The sequence below is a fragment of the Danio aesculapii genome, chromosome 16, assembly GCF_903798145.1.
Source record: "Danio aesculapii chromosome 16, fDanAes4.1, whole genome shotgun sequence".
NCBI classification, from domain to species: Eukaryota; Metazoa; Chordata; class Actinopteri; order Cypriniformes; family Danionidae; genus Danio; species Danio aesculapii.
Window position 1 is genome coordinate 31,994,446 of NC_079450.1, and position 22,100 is coordinate 32,016,545.

At 33.6% G+C, this 22,100-nt stretch overlaps 4 protein-coding genes across 5 annotated transcripts; all 4 read right to left on the minus strand.

The window, feature by feature from the left end:
• Nucleotides 1-2,920: 2,920 nt before the first annotated feature.
• apoc2 (apolipoprotein C-II) lies at nucleotides 2,921-7,086 on the minus strand. Its single transcript, XM_056476093.1, has 4 exons — nucleotides 7,031-7,086; nucleotides 6,644-6,704; nucleotides 5,562-5,715; nucleotides 2,921-3,455 (listed from the first exon to the last, which is right to left on the minus strand). The coding sequence occupies exons 2-4, from the start codon at nucleotides 6,690-6,692 to the stop codon at nucleotides 3,359-3,361; spliced, it is 300 nt and encodes a 99-aa protein (XP_056332068.1). The 5' UTR covers nucleotides 6,693-6,704; nucleotides 7,031-7,086; the 3' UTR covers nucleotides 2,921-3,358.
• A 4,298-nt stretch (nucleotides 7,087-11,384) lies between these two features.
• Nucleotides 11,385-12,682, minus strand: apoa2 (apolipoprotein A-II). Its single transcript, XM_056476228.1, has 4 exons — nucleotides 12,608-12,682; nucleotides 12,346-12,382; nucleotides 11,813-12,041; nucleotides 11,385-11,721 (listed from the first exon to the last, which is right to left on the minus strand). The coding sequence occupies exons 2-4, from the start codon at nucleotides 12,380-12,382 to the stop codon at nucleotides 11,562-11,564; spliced, it is 426 nt and encodes a 141-aa protein (XP_056332203.1). The 5' UTR covers nucleotides 12,608-12,682; the 3' UTR covers nucleotides 11,385-11,561.
• Nucleotides 12,683-14,622: 1,940 nt separating this feature from the next.
• apoc4 (apolipoprotein C-IV) lies at nucleotides 14,623-15,736 on the minus strand. The gene is made up of 4 exons (XM_056475910.1): nucleotides 15,585-15,736; nucleotides 15,451-15,493; nucleotides 15,286-15,367; nucleotides 14,623-14,948 (listed from the first exon to the last, which is right to left on the minus strand). The coding sequence occupies exons 2-4, from the start codon at nucleotides 15,491-15,493 to the stop codon at nucleotides 14,765-14,767; spliced, it is 309 nt and encodes a 102-aa protein (XP_056331885.1). The 5' UTR covers nucleotides 15,585-15,736; the 3' UTR covers nucleotides 14,623-14,764.
• Nucleotides 15,737-18,439: 2,703 nt separating this feature from the next.
• Nucleotides 18,440-19,784, minus strand: apoc1 (apolipoprotein C-I). Of its 2 annotated transcripts, none has more exons than XM_056476229.1 (4): nucleotides 19,693-19,784; nucleotides 19,134-19,203; nucleotides 18,782-18,923; nucleotides 18,440-18,611 (listed from the first exon to the last, which is right to left on the minus strand). In XM_056476229.1, the coding sequence occupies exons 2-4, from the start codon at nucleotides 19,186-19,188 to the stop codon at nucleotides 18,551-18,553; spliced, it is 258 nt and encodes an 85-aa protein (XP_056332204.1). In that variant the 5' UTR covers nucleotides 19,189-19,203; nucleotides 19,693-19,784; the 3' UTR covers nucleotides 18,440-18,550. The 2 variants fall into 2 exon arrangements, with proteins under 2 accessions (XP_056332204.1, XP_056332205.1); XM_056476230.1 differs by having other exon boundaries at nucleotides 18,782-18,920; nucleotides 19,134-19,204; nucleotides 19,693-19,741.
• Nucleotides 19,785-22,100: the final 2,316 nt, after the last annotated feature.

The window sequence follows — 22,100 nt, forward strand, 5'->3', positions numbered from 1 at the left end:
AGAGAGCATGACTAGGTTGCATTGTTTTGTGTATGGCAAAACCTAAAGAAAGATCACTGTCATGAATTGCTTACCCTCATATTTTCTTCAAGCTGCTGTTGTTCCCCAATTAACCTGTGCAGAATTACTGAAATCTCCATGAGTTCATATGCAGATTTGTAACTGAAGTGTAGGCATATAAAACATGTTAGTGTGAATAAATGGTGGCAGAAAAGATTTGAACACAGACAACAATATGAAATATTTTGAGAAAACAGCAATAAAACTGACGTTGAATAGTGGCATATGTACAGGTCTATATTTAAAAAGAGATGTTCTTTATTCCCATCAATAGTTCTGGAACCTTTTCTTTCAACAAATATCATTACAATGTTTTTCTGTGTATTTACTGCTAAGGACACCTACCTGGACAGACTGTGTGCATAGATTTAGTTTATGACAGTGTTTAAAACTTTAAAACATTTGTTCATTTTTTTTTATTATTTTAAAGAAAGTTTATGTTGGGAAAAAGTGTCTGGATACAAGTAGAGCTTGCTTGTTTTTACATACTATTTAAAATATTTTGCTAAGAAATATAAAAAAAAAACATTTACATGTTTTATTATTAATCTGTTATTGTATTATTAAATGCATATAATTATAATAATTTTTTGATAGGGCAAATAATAATATTTTCTATCTAGGCCATTTGAAAAATTCCTTAGCCTTTAGCCCTTAATGAGTCAACAATTTAATTTATAATGGTCTTAAAAATGTCTTAAAAAGTCTTAAATTTAACTCTGTGAAACCCTGTATATAATGGAGTTTTAAAAGGACTATTCTAAACATTGAAAGTCTGGAATGTTCATGATAAAGATAATGTGTTAAATTAGTTTTGCCAAGTAATGGAATATCAGAAAATTGTTGTTTGCCATTATAAAATGTACTCACTTGCCAATTATTTATCAGGTTGTTTCACGTGTTTTTCCTGTTGTTATGGTTACGCTATTTTTCACTGCTATTTTTTTCCCACTTGGCAACCAACAATCAACTGCATTCACCAGGCTGTACCTGTTAATATACTGACTGTAGTGTTTAACAAGCGTCTCTTATTTTGAGCACAATTTCATAATTTTTATGAAATGATTTTGATTTTGAGGGTTTCTCAGACTTTGTTGCAAAATGTACACAGTTTCTTGTGTTGCTTTGCATTGAAAATATACACAGAATTACACATGTTTGTTATTCAAGATTAAGATTCCATAATGCAATTCAAAAGCATAAGTGAAGTTTATTAATAAACTAATTTTGAGAGGATCACGGCTTATGATTGAACACAGCTGGTCATGCATTAGCCAACTCATGATTCAACAATCAGACGATTCCTAAGCTACTATAAATACCCTAAGTTCCATATCACAGCCATCTTCATTTTGAAGAATCCCCCCTTCCACCCCTACTCCACCTCCTTTCCTAGATGGGTGGCATGGTGGCCCAGTGGTTAGCACTGTTGCCTCACAGCAAGAACGTCTCTGGTTCTAGTTTTTACCAAGCCAGGCAAGTTTTCTGTGCGGAATTTATATGTTCTCCCCGTGCTCACGTGGGTTTCTCCCGGGCCCCTTGGTTTCCTCTCACCGTCCTAAAACACTTAACTTAAGTTAATTGACTAATCCAAATTGGCCCCATAGATGTGCTCCTACACTGAAAAAAGTGTTGCATGCAAAACTGTTGCAAACAATTTATTTGTGTTGAATTTAAACAAACAAATTAAGTTTAATTATTTTCAACTTATTTTGTTTGTTTAAATTCAGCCGAGATAAATTGTTTACAACCACTTAACGAAAAAAAAATTGAGTAAATCCGAGGAATCATCTTTGAATAATTTTTTTCAGTGTAGTAAGTAGCTATGTCTTAAAAGCAATCCTTATCTGTTCATTAGCTACTACCGCAGGGGAGTTCTCAAGATCTACCTGAGCTCAAACTCCCCTCTCGTCTTGCAACGGGAGGGAGCCCCGGGCTCGAGGAGCATTTTATAATCAATGATCAGCTAAGTGTGAACTCTTGAAATGGAGAAAAATACAATACAGAAAACTTAGTTCATGGGTGTTTTTTTTTTTAACAGTGTAGCCAAAATTAGCTAATTAAAAAAAATTTTGCTTTATAGTTGGTGACAGTTTTATAGTTTTGTCCTCAAGTCAGGGAATTTGACATTTGGCTTAGAGTGTGAACCTTGTAAATGTTTTTTTTTCATTACTTGTATATATATATATATATATATATATATATATATATATATATATATATATATATATATATATATATATATATATATATATATATATATGTATGTATGTATGTATGTATGTGGTTATCTTATGTGAAAGGATACTGAACGTTCTATATCTGAACCATGAATAAATATGTTGTACATTGCTTTCTTGTGGAGTGTTTGGTGAGGAAAGTTCTAAACATTCAGAGTTAATGTTTTAACAGTTAATATGATGGTGCATTATAATTATCTTACTGCTTAATATAATTATGTTATCTACTTTAAATACCATGACTAATATTTCCTGTTATTCTTACAATTTAGATTTATTAAAGAACATTGGCTCATAATGCTAAATGGTCATTTCATTCAAGAAGCTCATTATATTGCAATTGCCTAATTAGATTCAGTCATTGCAAATGATATTTAACCTATTAGGCAGTCTCGTCCTCAAGAGAATTTGTTTTCAATTGTAATGTAAACAGTTGTTAATAGCCAGTTATATTCCTCTGAAAATCATATATTTGCATATGACATGGAAATTAATTCAATGACAAGAAATTAATCAAGACAGCATTTAAACACATTTTCTAGCAATTAACTTCCAAATGATTGGTATTTAGAGTGATTATATTTAAAATCACGCATGTAAAGGCATACAAAGAAAGAAAGTTTTCTACAAATGTGGAGTTTTATTGCAGTGCGTTAATGCTTATGGACACAGAACCACTTAAAGCTGATATAATACAAGGATTTATTTCATCTATAAAGGCAAACTACAATGAAACAGTCAAGGATTCCGCTTTAACCTGGGTGCAGGTTATCAGCCAGCAGCACGGGCATCTGATCTTCATCCAATAACAGCTTGTGTTTGAGCATTAGACATGGCTTAACCTAGAATTTTACATATTTATTTACTGATGTTTGTCAAGGTGCTTTTGCAGAATAGGCAAAGGTAACAGGCCAGTAGAAGACAAGAGTTTGCCAGTCATGTGTTCACCCCAGACCGCGCTGTCTTCTTGCGGGATGTGTGTAATTGTGCTTCCAGTGTGGGGGTAGACTCGGGACCGGAAAGAGAAGGAGTTGTGTTCAGGTGTTGTTATATGTGACTTAATGGTTATCTTGAGAGTACAAAATGTGGTATAGCTGGTCCTGAAAGATGCCGGCGTAGGTGCCCACAGCACGGACTGTATCGCTATAGAGGGTTCTTGAGGGAGGAAAGGCATAATGTCAGAGGAGTCTTATTTAAGAACATCAAAATTTCATTACTGGTCATGTGTTGTAATAGGAAGCTACACATCAGTATGTCTAAAAGCCCAGGGGCTGGTTGCACCAGCAGTGCGTAAGTTAAAACGTAGCCTAGTTGGGACACTAAGTTACAACTTACACACTAGTAAATATTTTTGTCTTGCACCACTGAACTTTGTTTAAACGTAACACTACATTCCAACTAAATATTTTTGTGTTGTACCTCCGAACTTAGTTTAAACGTAACACTACGTTCCAACTAAATATTTATGGCAGCCTCCCCCATGTATAACGCTAGAAAAGAGATGACCACTAGCTTAGTTTACATTGAGGAGCTCGAGATCATATTGAAGATTGCTCTCCCTCTACTTGAAGCATTAATTTCCTCCTAATCTTTTGAAGTGTTTTGAATTAATTGTATCCATCAATTAAAACAAGAATTTCTTCATGACTGAGTTTATCTTCCTGCTCTTTTCTCTTTCATATGTAAGAAATATAAAAAAAATCAAATATGCTTCGATAACTTTGAGTATCCACACCTCGCGATGCAGGTATGTGCGTCGTCTGTTATTAGTGACTGACTATAATTTAATGTACTATAAAAATGTAATTTGTCATTTCATTTTCATAGGAAAGTTATATATGGATGCATTATTTACAGAATTTTAAAGCAGTTTAACGATTTTTATTGTATTTTATGTCATTCAACGCTACTACGCATGACTTTACGGAGAGCTTAAGACTAACTAACCAAGGTTTGCCTTAAGAACACATGGTGAAACCAAAGTGTTGCTGTTTCAAACTAGCTAGTAGTTACTAAGCCCCTATTAAAGACTTTACATTCTAGATTAAAAAAGGACTTACGAACAGCTGGTGCAACCCTACCCAGAAGAGTTGCTGAAAAAATATTTCACACTCACATTTTTCAGTTTTTTTTTTTTTGTTTTTTTTTTGAGATAAATAAATAAATACATTTTCAAGGCATAATATTTCCACCTGGTGACAGTAAAACAAGACCTGTAAATAGTTTCTTTTTAAGAGTTGATTTTTAGCCATACATACAAAAAAAATGCTTGGTCATTTCAAGTCAAATTTGGACAAACTCCACCATTGGGTTTAAAACAAAATAACAATGGTTTGATTCCATATTCATCTATTTTGAAACGACCCAGCAGTTTTAGTCAATTGTTTGATTTTATTAGAGTGTGGATTTAATTATATATTTAGACATTAACAAAGCTTACTTTTTTGTCAAGTGTTTGATATTTTCCCCCTCCAATGTTAATAATAATAATAATAATAATAATAATAATAATAATAATAATTCCTTACATTTTATATAGCGCTTTTCTAGACACTCAAAGCGCTTTTCAAAATAGGAGGAATCTCCTCATCCACCACCTGGATGACGCAACGGCAGCCATATTGCGTCAGACCGCACACCACACAGCAGCTCATTGGTGGAGAGGAGACCAATTATGAAATGGAAATGGTTAGGAGGCCATGATGGACAGTGGGCAAATTTGGCCAGGATGCCAGGGTTAAACCCCTACTCTTTTTCGAAGGACATCCTAGGATTTTTAATGACCACAGCGAGTCAGGACCTCGGTTTAACGTCTCACCTGAAAGGCAGCCCTCACCGAGCAGTATAGAGACCCCATCAACATATTAGGGCTCTAGCACCCACACAGACCGCAGGTTGACCACCCTCTGCTGGCCTCACTAACATCACTTCCAGCAGCAACCTAGCTTTTCCATGTGGTCTTCCATCCAGGCACAGCCCTGCTTAGCCTCAGTGGACAACCATGTGAGAGTTGGAGAGAGCTAGCTGCCAGCTAATGTTGTCTGTATTGTGGCTGAATGACTGATATCTTGGTGTTTTAGACAAACCAGTTCTTGTGTCAGCCATTTAATGCTACGCTTTCATCTGCTTTGTTCCTTTTTGTAAATTTGATATATTTTCTACATATTTTATCCTATTACATAAGCATTTCCTAATTATATTTTATGTGAAAAAAACAAGAGACAATTTTGTTTTACCACCAAGCTATAAAATTAGACTTACTTAGCTTTCTCTTCCAGCTTGTAGCCCTTAACGGTCTCTACATAGCCGCTGGCAGTGTCCACACTCTGGTCATAGTAGGATTTCAGGGTGTCGACCACAACAGCGATGGTTCCCTTCTCCTCAGCCTGCCTGGGCACACGGAAGCTCTCCGCTCCTGCACGCAAGAAGGAAAATATCAGAGATGAGTCCTACTTCTAAATCACATGTGCTGCATTTCAAATGAGGTGATCATTCTCAAAGTCTTCTGTTGTTCAGCTGCAAGCTTATCAATTCAAGGTGTTGGTTGGAACAAACTCATTTTAATATGGAAAATATTCCTTCTATTGTGTGCTGTTGCTTTTATATATAACACGATTTAAATCGCTCGATCGTGAGAATCGCTCCTTTTTGTCCTCAATCTGGCAACCTGCTCTTGCTTTTGTTTTGATCCAGGAATGCAATACCTAGTTCAACCACTGGGTGTCAAACTTACATACTGCACCTTTAAAGGTATGGTTCAACCAAAAATTAAAAATGATTGGTTCCAACTATCCACACTAAAGAAAATATTTTGAAGATTGTTAAAACTATTAAGCACTGACATTAGTATGAAAAAAGACAAACTATGCAAGTCAAGATTCTTCAAAACGTTTTATTTTGTGTCCAATGGAAGAAAGAAACACAAACAGATTTGGAACAAGTATAGTACACAATGAGAAAATTATGATATTATTTTATTTTTATTTAACATTTTAATTCCTTTAAAATAGTTGTTGTAGCTGCTTTTAACAAACAGGCTAAAAGTTGGTCAAACAAGATTAAAGGCAGTTAGACCTTTTTCAGTGAATGAATGAATGAAACTGTGGCTGGTAAACCAGCTAGCATCTAGGTAAATGAGCTAAAGCAGAATTCATTGCAATGAATAAGAGATAAATACATTATTTTACACTTCATGAAGAGCAACATTCAGTTTCATTACGGCTGCTTTGTGGGTGACAACTGTGATTAGAGAGAGCACAGTCTTTGAAACGAGGTATATTTAATAATTTAGTTATGAATTAAGTTTGTTCATGTTTATGTGTTGTGAGTGTATGTGTACATACCCAGTGCAAGGAAAGCAACAAAAACCGTGATAGCCAGTATCTTGTTCATAATGGCAGGAAGCTGTGAGGGATGTAATAAAGCACTGGTCATATAATGATGCAAATAAAATATGGCAGAATTTTACTGACTATGATGATCATTTATGTAAATAAGTTATTATAAATAAGTTATTATAATTGTTAAAACAATAAAGCAAATAAGTCATGTTGTTCTCTGCAAATGCATAGCCTTTATGTTTAATCTAGCTATTATGATCTCTGTACGGTCCTGTATCATGTATTTTAGAAATTCAGGAATGCCAAACTGTCAATAATCAATGTGTCCTATTATATGAACATATTTTATCATGCCATTTAATACAAGTGGGAAAATATGGCTGTACTCACAGTTTCTCCTCTGCAGAAAGTGTGTCAGACGAATTAGCGGCAAAACTATTTGCTCTATCTCTCTTATATATGGGTGCAGATTTATTGACCTGATAATCCAAGTGCCAAAGTGCAACCTCCTCAGATAAATGTTAGGTGCTTTTTGCTGGGGCTTGTTGTAAGATAAGAAAACTAAAATGAGATTACCTGTTTAAAAGGGAATGCTCTTTACCTAAATACACAAATTGACTGATGACATTAAACAAACCTGCTTGCCTTGATCAGCATTTATAAATAAGGAAAGCTCATATCTGACCCATTTAATATGATAAAACACTACTGTATCCCGTCCACCGGCAGACAGCGAAATAGTCACAGGCTTTTTTTTTTCTTGCGTAACTGAACTTCAACACATTTCCAAAGAAAGTCCTAAGTCTGTTTCACTTTAGACACGTAAGCCAGGCTACTTCAGGGTATTTTGCAAATCTGTGTGTTTGTGTTTGTATATCTAAATCTTTATTTGTGTCTGTTCAGAGTCGGATGGTTTTGGCTTTGTAAAATCAAAATGACGACCAGCATGAATTGGGTTGTATGATATCAGATGTACTGATGTTTGTGAACAACCCTATAGCTGTTTTCCAGCTATCCATTTCAAGATGGAAGGACCAGATAAAAAGTTGGTTGGTTGGTCCTACCAGACTGGAGGTAGTCAAACTTCTTTTTCTTTTCTTTTCTTTTTTGTAACACTGTGGCTGGTTAAGGGTTGTTAGTCACTGATCACATTTGATTGCCTAACAAGATTGCATAAGAAACGGAATCAACGCCCCCTTGGTACTACTTTGTACTCAAGTGTTTATTCAATATCATCCAAACAACATCCATTCACTGCAGTCATGTAAAGGAGGAGCATATTCAAATGTACAGGCATTTGTGATATCATGCCACTCCATATCCAAATAAGTTTCCAAATGTTTTCAGTTATAAAAAAATTGGAACAAATATCTCTCCAAAAATCAAGGCAAATTGGACTTTTTCCAAGTCAGGGCCCCTTTAAATCCATAAACAAACTTGTTGTTGAGTTCAGTTCCATATATGTTAAATTCCAATTTTTGTAAATGTAAAATTTAGTGCAGTTGTCACTTCAATAAATTTATATTAGTAAAAATCGCATTAATCAACACATGAATCACTCCACTGAAAACTAAAACAGCTCTTGTCTACCCTAGAATTCCTGCACTGTAAAATAATCCTGGTTGCCTTAATTTTTTAAGCTGAATCAAATTAACCTTATGAGTCAATTGAACTTATATTATGTTAAACTGACTTAATTGTATAAATTTCGCAAGCTCTTTTAAGTTGAAACATGATTAACTTAGTTTAATAAGTTACAATGACCTAAAAAGGAAAAAGACAGCTAGTTATGAACTGGTTAAAGGACCTGTCCCTTAAAAATAGATAATTTCAGAAAAGAGTTCAGCATTTCTCTGCATATATGTGTTATTATGGGCAAAAACAAATAAAAAATAAATAACATGAATAATAATGGAAAAGACTTTTAAGGACATAAAAACACTGTAATTCTTATTGGTGACAACCACATTTATATACGGAAATTAATTGTGTGTATAGAACACAACATTTCACTCTTCATTGTAGCCACTGTAACTTTAAGGCATCTGATGTGTTTGGTATGCACTATTTTTGGTTTAATATTGCATCTCCAAGCCCTTTATTTTCTGCAATTTGAACTAAACCACAGACAACAGAGAGGGCTCTTGAAGACATCAAGAGCACCTCTCGGCTTGCTGTTTATGCTTGGTATATGAATCGATCAAGTTTATGTAGTCATTTGAGAAGCCCAGAAATGTGAAATGGTCTTTAAAAGACTTCAGACTTATTATGATGAGTTTTAACCAAATCGTCTGGGTAGGGTTGCCATGTCCTCTTACTATAAATATCATTGAAATAAAATAATTGAAATAATTACATAAATATATGTAACTGCTCATTTTCATCTCAATTATGAAAACTGATAGTTATAACTGTGTGCTATAAAGTGAGTATTCAAAAAAAAATTTTATTCCATTGCATAAAAAAACAAATAATGTTTTTTGTAATTCTGACTTAATTTCTGGTAAATTTGACTTTTTAATAATTCTCGCATTTGTGGAAGATTAACTCTGTGGAACAAGATTTATGTTTAAATGTAGATGTTAAATCTTTAGTGTGTGTGTTTATGAACCTGAGCAGGTGGCTGCTATTGAGAAACCACCAAAACTATAACCATTGCAGATAAAACACTCCTGTTGCACACTTGGGGGCATTATTACATTAAAAAAGAACAAATGAGAAATGGATGAGTTTCAAACTGTCAGTTTGTTTTCTGCAGAAAAAAAAAGAATAAGAACACTAAAACAGATTTAATTTATTGCCAAATGTGGTCACACTTTTAAGCTATCGGGTTTAATAATTATTGTAAATTAAACATAAAATGCATTCATTAAAATACAATATTAGAAATGGTTTTACTTGTATTATGTAAGCAGGGACAGAGTGCAAGCACAGATACATCATTTTGTTTTTAGCTATAAGCAAGATCGTGATTATTTTTGTTCTGCTGTCTCCATTAACTTAATTCTGGGGGAAGTCGTGCCCCATCAGTAATAGCTCATCTCTCCTCAATGAGCTTGATTAATTAAGCCATCATTTATGTTGATAGTGCTGCATGAGTGGACTATATGACATAATTTAATATGAATATATCAAATTTATATATATATATATATATATATATATATATATATATATATATATATATATATATATATATATATATATATATATATATATATATATATATATATATATATATATATTTATATATATATATATATATATATTTATTTGGAATATTTAAAAAAGAATCAAAGGAGTAATAGGAGCTCAAAATCAAAGGAGCTAATAATTCTGACTTCAACTGTGTGTATATATATATATATATATATATATACACACACACACACACACACACACACACACACACACACACACAGTAACATTTGAAGTGGTTTTAAACCCTCCATCAAAGTTGTCCTAAAATCTACTGAACAACACCCATTTTTGTCTTTTAGACTATTTAAAAATAATAATAATAACTTTTTTTTTATCCACTTCAAATGTTGACAGCTGTATATTCAAATCTGTGTATTTTTAATACAGTTGTGGCTAACTATGATGTCTGGTCTGGGAATAATTAATATATTTTGCCTTCATTTTAGTTCTAATCACATTGAGTTGGACTTGGGCTAAAACGTTTCAATCTGTTCTGCATTTCACTTGTTTTGCACAGGAAAGATGACTGAATCAGATTCAAGGCAGAACCAATGAATTATCAATGACTGAATATAGTGTAATCACTGTTTACTTAATTTCCTATGTGATTTTTGTGCAATTTTGTAAAAGAGAAACCATATTTCATGATTTTTTTACTAAACAGTTAAATACTTTTAACGTGGTGTTTTTCTTTTCCCAGCATAACATGTAACTTCTATTTTAAATGGTTTAATTAAGTTTGTTTGGCCATTAAAAAGGGGTTTGTATTGATGCTGGAAATCCTTGATTATGCTCGAAGTTTAATCTAGTGTTGTCGAGGTATGAAAAGTGCTTTGATTTTGGTATAAAAAGTGCTTGAAAATGTAATTGGGTGGCTTTCATATTAATGTATCTTACTAAATAGGTAATACTAGTTAACTATTAAATAAAAAAAATCATAGAGATTCATTAGTGAACAATGCACGAAATTAAAATAAATATGAATTTAAGATGGAAGATGACATTTCAGGTGTGAGTAATTGGCATTTAGGTGAGTAAATTACAGTAATTTAATGTTGGGCTTGGGGCAAACATGCCATCACAAGTGTTCCTCTATACTACAGAATTAACAAATAAAATCTGCTATGTAAATATGTAATTTGCCACACTTGTAAAGTGCTGGAAAAGAATGAAACCGCATCTGAAAATACTTAAATTTGACTGGAAAAGGTAAGAATCCTGTTTAAAGCTAATATTGTGTGAAAGTTCTCTCCAGGCTACATGTTTGGCCACTATTTAACATTAAAGTTTACAAATTAAGTTCATGTCAGGCTAGAGAAAAACTTTGGAGCTCAGCATTGTGAGTTTAATGCACGTGAGAACGCTGACCTTTCTGCTTTAAACCTCCATGTTTTACTTTTTCATTTTGATACACATTTGAGCCTATGCATTTGTCAAAATCACACTCAAAACCAGGCTTTGCAATATCAAGAGGCTTTTTTTATTTAGTATGGGTCTTGCTTTTTCTTCATGAGGCACACAAAATCACATAATTCAAACTCTATTAATGCTGGACGGGATGTTATTTTCCTGCACTGAACAGGACAGTATCAAAGACACAGATACAGTATATACATGCAAAAACAAACTGTACTGACATAACGAATGGACACACGGCTGTTAGATTGGGATCCATTATTGAAGCAATGAAAATACATGTTTGAGGGAGTCAACAAGACTCTTAATTCTCCTGGGGCAGGACGGTGTCCAGCACGGGCTTGATGTTGTTGATGGCTTTGTCCAGGTGCTCTCCAATATAGGGTCTGAGGTACTGGCCGTAAACACCGAGAGCATTCAGACGAGCTTTGTCCACAACTGGGTTGAGTTCAGAGGCCAAACCCCTGGAAGATGCACACAAAACATGCAGGTTTACACATACATGAACAAAATTCAATGGTTTTAATGGAATATTCACTGTATGATATCCCTTACCCAGCGATTTTGATAAAGCTTTCCACTCTTGGGCTTTTCTTCAGTTCCTCCATAACTTCCTTCAGTCCGCCTGCTGTTGGTGAGCCCTCTAGTGCTGGCTCAACTGCAGTTTTGACCTTTTCCCAAGCGTTGACAAGCCTCTTGATAAAAACCGTCCTCAGTCCCTCATATTTATCCACTAACTCCTTGTCAGGAACGGGCCATTCCTGTGCCCAGACACACACTGACACTGCAAGAGAAGAAGAAATTCTTGAGAATGAGATTAAACCGCCTGTTTTGTCCATATATAATAAAGAATTCCAGTATCTAAAGTCTTGTTTTTTGTGAAGAAATGAGAAACATACTGCAGGAATAAAGTATGTGTGCTTAGTAAACACTTAGTAGTAAAAAAAACAACTAAATGGTGACCTGTACAGCTGTTTTGATCACTTTAGATCCACTTAATCCACTTAAAACTGAAGTATTTTTTCCTGATTAGCTAATAAAGATGAACAGAAGTGCACCAGTTAACAATAAGACAGAACTATTTTTACCTTGGAGTGCAAGAATGAGAGCGAATGTCAGCTTCATCTAGGAGAGAAGATAGAAATTCAGAACATATGTAAAAATCACCAGTTTTTGACATTATTTAAAACATGCACAAGCCAAATATTCAAATGGACACATTTTGTATTGCAGTAGTTCTAATGTATGCAGTTTTTGCATTTGCAATAAAAAAGAAACGCATTTCAGTTTCTAAAGTAGTAGTTACAGTACATTGTTAGTAAGTGTGCAAAAAATGAAGACTTGCTTTACCTTGTGCTATTGAGATTCCTGTAGAGAGAAATAAAGGACTGAGTCAACTGCACCAGCTGAGTCTGCAGTTATATTGTCTGCCGGCCATCCCTATATCTGCCTGACCGCTTGACCAAACAAACGTCATCACACACACACTCAATAATCCACAATCAGTCACACACACAGACACCCACGCGAGTGGACCTACAAGGCAAACATGGATTGTCCACTCAAAGTCCACAGTTCCCAATGTGTGCATTATAAAGGCATGCAAGGATACTTATGAAATCTCAAATAGAATATGAGAATGTGTTCTTGAACATGAAAAATGCATTAATCATACAATTGTGCAGGCACTTTTATGCAGAACTACTTTTGCATTGAAGACGGGGACTCCAAATGTGATGATTCCTGTCTGTTATATTAAATTATCCATATTTTTTATGGTACACTGTAAAAAAATCTGTTATTTAAGTTTTTTCTGGCAGCTGGGGTGCTGGAAAAAATTAAAATAACAGCTGTTAAATTTACCATGAAATAAAAGACGTTAAATTACAGAAAGGTACGGTAATTTAATTCAGCAGAAAATTTCTGTAATTTAAGATTCCTTATTTTACAGTAAATTTGTTATTTAACAGCCGTTATTTTACATCAATTTATGAAAAATAACAGATATTCTTTACAGTGTATGTATGCTATAATATATGTGTGAGGTCCAATTTTACTATTAAATTGTGTAAAGCCATACATTTGACTTTTATTTTGCTACGATACTGGAGTCGAAATAAAATATTAAAAACAATATTATCCAGAAGCTATTTACTATTTAAATCTTTTATTGTTTTATTGACCTTTTACCTATTAATCATGATTTTAGATATATAAACTGGAAAATTCATATTTTATTGCTTATATAATATACTTTTTTAAGTGTTTTGCACAGCACCTTTTTACACCCACTTTAATATCTGAATTGTTGTTCTTATTTATTTATTTATTTATTTATTTATAAACATATGTTTACTGAAAGCTGTAAAAATATATATTATAAAGTTTTTATTTTATTACACATTACAGTTGCAACCAGAATTATTAACCCCCCTGAATAATTAGCCCCCTATTTTTTACCCCAATTTCTGTTTTACGGAGATAAGGATTTTTCAACACATTTCTAAACATAATAGTTTTAACAACTCATCTCTAATAACTGATTTATTTTATCTTTGCCATGATGACAGTAAATAATATTTGACTAGATATTTTTCAAGACATTTCTATACAGCTTAAAGTGACATTTAAAGGCTTGATTAGGTTAACTAAGCAGGTTAGGGTAATTAGTCAAATTATTGAATAACGATGGTTTGTTCTGTAGACTATCGAAAACAAATATTGCTTAAAGAGGCTAATAATATTGACCTAAAAAGGTTTTTAAACAAATTAAAAACTGCTTTTATTCTAGCCGATATAAAACAAATACTTTCTCCAGAAGAGAAAATATTATCAGACATACTGTGAAAGTTTCTTTGCTCTGTTAAACATAATTTGAGAAATATTTAAACAAAAATAAAAAAAAATTAAAGGGGGTTTAATAATTCTGATTGCAACTGTATACCAAGGTGAGTTTCCCCATTTTATTTTTATATTTACTCTTTTTTTGTTAATTAAAATGTATTCAAAACTTTTTTTTTTTGCAAAATTGCAAAAGGACACAGCAAAATCACTAAAGCTTTTCAAAAGTTGCAGACAGTCGTTTCATTTTTTTTGCAAACGTTCCAGAATCAATATTCCTGACTTTAATGTACATAAACTGATGAGGGTTAAGCAAAGGCTGTCCAAAGGTTGCCAAAAAGCTTTCCACATGCCTGATTGACAGAAGCAGACCCAGTGACCTTTCCTCTTTGGATGTAAACGTGTCTAATCTGCAAACTGTGGACTTTTTCTATTCCATTCTATTCCCTTTACTTCATTTACAATTTATAATTTTCATTCTGTTAATATACAAGATGTTTATCAGTTAAAAGAAAGCATGAAGATATTTTGATTACATTTATTCATATTATAACACACATTCGTTCATACATTGTGTTGTCATTATTGTGGAATAAGTTCATTGGAGGTATGATTTAATCGGATCAATATCAGTATAAAGAGTTAATTTCTCAATATCTGCTCTGTTTATTCACTTATATCTGATCCAAAAGCAGGCAATCTGTTTTTCAGTCTCTGCCACAGGGCGCTTGTACTGTCTTTGGCCCAATCCATGTAAGAGTCGGTTAGGGGTTTTAGGTGATCCTCATAGTACATGCCAGCATAACCAGCCGCAGTCTTGCCAACATCTAGTACTTTAGCCTTTGTGCCTCTGTAACACAAAAACAAACACTGGCGGAAAACAAAATATGGGACACCATGTTCAAATTAAGGAATGGATGTATTTATTGGGTTACACTTTTACACAATTAATATTCTTGTTCAGACATTCTGGCGACGGTTAATATCTCTGCAGCTACATTTCAGTTTACTCTGGTATAGCATTGATTTATTTACCTGAGTATTAGTAGCCTGTTAGTCTAAATAAAGCTTTAGCAGGTAAACAGTTAGCAGAAAATTGAATGTTAGTTGATGTTGTTGCAAAATGACCCAATGTATTACATTTGGTCCGAATGGATTACATTTAGCAACAATGTTTTGGGTTGTACCTGTACAACTGTTTTGCTCTTTCAAGAAGTCCTGCATTGTCTGGAGCAGTAGTGGCCAACGGGTTGGACAAGGTCAAGCAAACTAAGAGGCATAGATTTACATAGAAAATCTTCAGTCTTTCATAACAAAAGCAGAGATTCATGTGTATATGCATAAAGCCAGACCTTGCAAAGTCACGAACAGAACAAGGAACACCAATCTGGACATCTGGTAGAACAATTGATTTCATTAATCAGTTTGCGATAATGGATTTAGAATCGATTACATATTAACTTGAACATGTATAGTAAATGTGTACCTTCAGAAGTGCAGGTGTAGGAGTAAATCTGAAGAGGGACGTCAGCCAGACCTTTGTCGAGCTTACTGTTGTTTTTCAGAGGTTTTTGGGATCTGTCTGTCTGCGGTTCAGCGTTTGCGTGAGTGTGGTGATTTTGTGTAGCAGTGCTGGATTTGAGTGTGTTCCCATTCTAAATAAACAGATCACTGACCATTTCTGAGCAGGCACTGTCTGCTGTTTTATTAGATGAAGAGCAAAAGCAATCATTTAGTGGATATTTTTGTGGACTAATTATTAAAAGTTTTTAAAAGTCACAATGAGATATTATAGCAGTAGTTTTTTGCTGTATTGTTTGGGTGGCATGGTGGCACAGTGGGTAGCACTGTCACCTCACAGCAAGAAAGAGTTCGAGCTGGTTCGAGCCTCGACTAGGTTAGTTGGCATTTCTGCTTGTGGAGTTTGCATGTTCTCCCTGTGTTCATGTGGGTTTCCTATGGGTGCTCCAGTTTCCCCCACAAGTCCAAAGACATGTGCTATATATGAATTGGGTAAGCTAAATTGTCCATAGTGTATTTGTGTGAATGAGTGTATGGGGGTTTCCCAGTGATGGGTTGCAGCTGGAAGGGCATCCGCTGTTTAAAACATATGCTGGATAAGTTGGCAGTTCATTCCGCTGTGGTGACCCCTGGTTAATAAAGGGACTGAGCCAAAAAGAAAATGAATGAATGAATGTTTTTTTGCGGGGTGTTGACTTTAAGATGTGATCAGGGTTCATATGGCCTGGAGCCATGCAACTTTACTTCTCCATAAACTTTTCCTGATTTTTTATTTTTTTTTTTACTGGAACTTTGCAACTTTAATAAATAATCTCACACACATATAAACACACACACACACGGAACCCTTTTGCGTTTGTTTATATTGTGTACTGATTTTTTTTCAGCCAGACTTCAGTCAAAGGCACACATCTTAAGTGTTTTGGTTAGGTTCATAACTATGAAATCATGAGAGCAAGTACCAGTGTTAATGATGCTTATGAGGCCTTCATTAGGGGTCCTATAGGTTGTTTATTTTGCAATTAATTCTTGACCAAAAAAGTACAAAAGTGTTCCTCTTAAAATTTTTAGACACTGATATACAGTTGAAGTCAGAATTATTAAACCCCCTGAATTATTAGACACCCTGTTTATTTTTCCCCCAATTTCTGTTTAACGGAGAGAAGATTTTTCAACACATTTCTAAACATAATAGTTTTAATAACTCATTTCTAATAACGGATTTATTTTATCTTTGCCATGATGACAGTAAATAATATTTGACTAGATATTTTTTAAGACACTTCTATACAGCTTAAAGTGACATTTAAAGGCTTAACTAGGTTAATTAGTTTAACTAGGCAAGTTTTTTATATAAAAAGAATTAGCTTAAATGGGCTAATAATTTTGACCCTAAAATGGGTCATAAAAAATTAAAAACTGCTTTTATTCTAGCCGAAATAAAACAAATAAGAGTTTCTCCAGAAGAAAAAAAATATTATCAGACGTACTGTGAAACCTTTTATTGCTCTGTTAAACATCATCTGGGAAATTTTTAAAGGAAAAAATTTCAAAGGGGGGCTAATAATTCTGACTTTAACTGTATACTTTTAAGGTACGAAATTTATACAAATATATGTATGTACAAACGTGTATCTTTTGAAAAGGTACCACCCTAGTGACAGCTTGCATATCTTTATTTCTGAGAGTGTACTACCATCATGACTAAGACAAAATAAATCAGTTATTAAAAAACATTGTTTAAAAATGTCTTGGAAAAAAATCTATTTTCGTAAATATGCCCTCAACTAGTCTACATTTAAATGATGAGTTTTAATGTGAAAATATTCATAAAATCGCTTTCCAGTCATATTTATAATAGAGGTTGTATTTTAGGCAGTTTGGTGACTAAGATGAAGAAAAATGAATGAATGAACGATTGTATTTTATTTGCAAATGTAATGAAGAGGGAGTCCAACACTTTTGTACCTTTGATGGGAGAACAATTTTGTACCTTCATTTCAGTTGTGCCATAAAAGGCACTGAACAGTATCATACAAGCGCTTTCCTGTACCATATATGGTACAATTTTTATAGGGGTACAAAACTGTTCCTTAAGGTACATCATTTGTACCACCATGTACCTTTTTTTCTGAGAGTATGTATGCACACACACAATAGCACATATAGGATATTTCAACCTTGATCCATTGAGGCACTGAACAGAAAAACAAGTTTACATTTGTTTCATTCAGGCAGAGAAATTCAATAGTGGGATACAATTCAAGGAAAAAGGGGTCATGCAGTTACTCAGTCCACCTGACTTCTGAACTTGATATTAATGATGAGAATTTGCTGATCATTAACAGAAAATAAACAGTGACTTTAGCCCAGTGTGGTCTGATGGTAGAAGTCCTTTGACCTGTGATATTAAATTTGCATGGTAGATTATATAATATTAATTGACTTATTATTTATTGATTGGTGTCTTGTTGTTGCTGATGTGGCTTAATGCATATTAAGTGTGTGTGTGTCTAATTGCTTTTGTCTGTTATTGATTTTACACTGAACAGATGTATAAGTTATTTAACATATCCTGTTTCTACTTTGCAGGTTGATGTGTGTAAAAAAATATGACTTCAGATCATTCAGTGTTCATTTGTTTGATGATGAGTGTGACATTTTGAATTATAAACCTTGCAAATGAAGCAACAACAAATGGGTTTTTTCCCACTGTTTATTCTTTTGAAAAAGAACATCTGCATGTATTTTTTAATCTCATTTTTTTCTTATTTTACAGCATCCCACAAAATTAACTATTTTACACAAATGACAAGCAGATCATTGCAGTGTGACATTGTATTGGTCTGTAACAAATGTGCCAGTTGGCTCAACAGGGTGGAGGTGATATAACAAAACACAAGGTAACTGAGGTGCAAGGGCTTGATTTTTTTAATTGAAGGTTTCAGTCATCTTCTGCTTCAGCTTCTCATACTGATCGTTAAACCAGTTTCTGCAACAACAAAAACATCATATTAGAAATCAAAAGTTCTAATGCAAAATGTGAAACTGCTTGTATCAATACATCTTAATAATAATTATATAAAAAGAAATATAATGTTAAGTGAAAATGCGCATTTTATTATTATTATTATTATTAAAGTTTTATTAGGATGCTCTTACCTGGTTTTAGTGCCAAACTCGCTCTGTTCAATGTTCTGGAAGGCGGTTTTGGTCTTATCTGCCAGGTCCTCTGCAATCTCCTTCACCTGGGTCCCGAATTTGGTGAAATGCTGCTCCAGTGTGGGCTCCTCCTGGGCCTCTGCTTAAATTTAAGGCAAACATATAAGTGCATGAATCTAATTTATATATAGATATATATATATATATATATATATATATATATATATATATATATATATATATATATATATATATATATATATATATATATATATATATGTACTCTGAATTATTAAGTTGTTGTATAGTTCTTTAGAATGTACAATATGGTGTAGAAATATAGAGATTTTACCTGTGTGTACAGCAAGTACAAGCATCAGCACGGCTGCAGCCAAGTACAGTTTCATCTTGTCGTTTTTTTTTTCCTGTAACAGAGAAAAGAAAACACTGTTAGAGAACCAGAAATCTCAGACATCGTAATTTTGACCGATTCAGTTTTAAATTATTTCCTAAGCCACGTTTTATATATATGTTTAAAACGGTTTATGACTTACGCTAGCTAATGTTAATCTTTAAAAAAAAACTTCTGGTTTAACTTCTGGTTAAACAGTAAAAATTAGATAAAATTAAATGCAATATTTACAATAAAGTGTGAAATATATTTCGCGCTTTTTAAAACATTTATACGCATTGTTTGTTGACGTTTAATAGAGTTTTAATGATCTTCCTCTAACATTTACGAAAAGATGCTGATTTACCAATCATGGCAAGCGATGGCGGCTAGATGTCGCTAATATACTGCGTATTTGCGCACTGAAAATAATAAAAGAACGGTTATTCTGTCATTTCAGGTTAAAGCTCTCTAGATTCGCCCTGCTTAAAAATGACCACAACAAAAGTAAGTTTGCGTACCTCTTCGCAGTCCTCGAAAGAATTAGGCTGAGGTTATGATGTCCCACAGATGGCTTGTCCCTTTATAGAGACACAGAGATGACGTTGTGTGATAACACCACCTCTGACCTATCAAGACCTCCTGCAATCACTCGCTTTCCTCGCGTTCATCTCTCACTTGTTCTCCTTTCTACTTTGCGATGTGGCAAATGACTTTAGTAAACACCCTTTAGAGGTGAGTAAACTCCGTTTGCCACAACAGCTGCTTTACTGAGATTTTCTTCAATTATTCGTTATGAGCTACTTTATTTTACTTCAGTGCCAGTGACCTTTGAAACAACATCAGTCAAAAATAAAACAATGTTATAAAATAGTGGGTACTTTCTTTATCTGGTACCCTGGTGCCCTATATGGTACAAGGTCCATTTATTATCATGGATTTTACAGTTGGTTACGTGCTCTTTTCTACATCTACAGTACATGACTCTCTGAAGGACAAAACAATTGCGAAATGTCTCCTCAAGTAAATATACTCAGTATCTAAAGCATCAGTGTTATGGCAAAAAAATACACTATACTTCACTGATAGAGTTATTTTTGGTTTGTATGCTCAAAAATATTTTTTGCTGCTTGTTCAAACCACTCATGACTCTCTAATGAGCTGAATCAACACATTTCCTGAGTTTTTTTGGGACAACTTAATTGTTTTATGTTCAAGTCACTTTAATTTGTAAAAACGATTAAGTTAAATTAGTTTGTATTGGGATAACAAAAAGTAAAGACAGGATTTTTGAGAAGAAATGATTTTTGCTTTGTTTTCATTTACATTTCATTACTATCTATAAAGAGGTCAATAATGGTCATTCATACTGCTTGTATGTCCAGTGATTGGAGGAACTGACCTGTAGCAGAGATTTCACATTGTAGCATTTTATACAAATAGAATGCATATCACACCATCCTATGGTATCACCCCACCATTCACTTTAGGGCAACACTTTATTTTGATGGTCCATGTGAGTATTAGCAGACTGTCTGCTTAATATCTGTCAATACTGCTCCTTCAACAGACATTTAACTGACTATAAGAAACTTAGCAAGTACATGTCAACATTCACTAACCCCAACCTAACAGTCTACTTATAATCTAATGAGAATTAGTTGGCATGTAGATGCAATGTAACTTAATTCAACAAACAGACCATCAAAATAAAGGTGTAGTCACTTTAGTAGGAATTTGTTCCTTTATTAATATACAAAATGATCACTGTCTGTATGCTGGTTTCTTTTTTGAGATGGTGAATGACAGATGTCTGAACACACTAGCAAAGAGGGTCATAGCCTACTTCTTGAATCTTTGCCTTGGTTGTTCACATAATCTAACATTAAAATTATTATAACTGTTCTTATTATTTGTGAATGAGCAATTCTAGGGGTGTATAACTTTGGAGTTGTTTAATGTCATGAGACACCGATTTACTCCACAGTTCTTTAACCTTCCAGCCACATCATAACATGAGATAAAGAGTCTGGATTTGGACTAAAGTAAATTGAAGTTGTTTATCTCTTAGTAGTTTCATAACCTTTATTCCTGCTGTCTACAAACATAGATACATGCAGGATTCTGCTAACTGCATCGAAACCACCTTTGGATTCTAGGTCAGCAGAATCATTAGATATGTTATCTTATATTGGCCTAGAGTGTCATTTAATTTATTTTAATTAAAGCACTGCATCTTCATTGCTGTACTGTTTTTTTTTTTTTTTTTGCCATACACTGTGCTTAAATGTCCAAACACATCAGCTATTTATATGAAGTGCTAGCCATGAAGCTATGAAGGTTTGTGAATTTGAAAGTGGTCATATAAATATACGGTATGTATGATTCAGGTCTTTTTAAAGAAATCAATGTTTTTACTTAGCAATTCTGAAGTAGATACAACAGTTAAAATACAAAAGTATTTTAGATGAAATTAAAACATTCTATACGCTGTTATTTTAAACATTTTGTTCATCAGAGAATCGTGGAAATGTTTAAATATTGACAGAATAATGTGTTAATCAGAGCAAAGTATGGACTTTTTAAAAAAATAAATGTTTTTTGGGGGTCAATTCAACATGTGTGGCATGAAGACTAAATAATAAATGATAAGTTAATTAATTTAATTAAAAAAACATTGTATAGTAGCATATAATAATTAAATGCACTTTGTGTATTATGCATTTTTACACTGAAGAATAGGGCCAAGAGTTAAAATCTAGTCATCATTGATCTTATGTATTTCTCAATTCATTGTGGGCACAAAACACACACACACACACACACACACACACACACACACACACACACACACACACACACACACACACACACACAAACTCAGCAGGTCTTGCTGGTCAATGACCTGTTTATTTTTTTATCATTTAG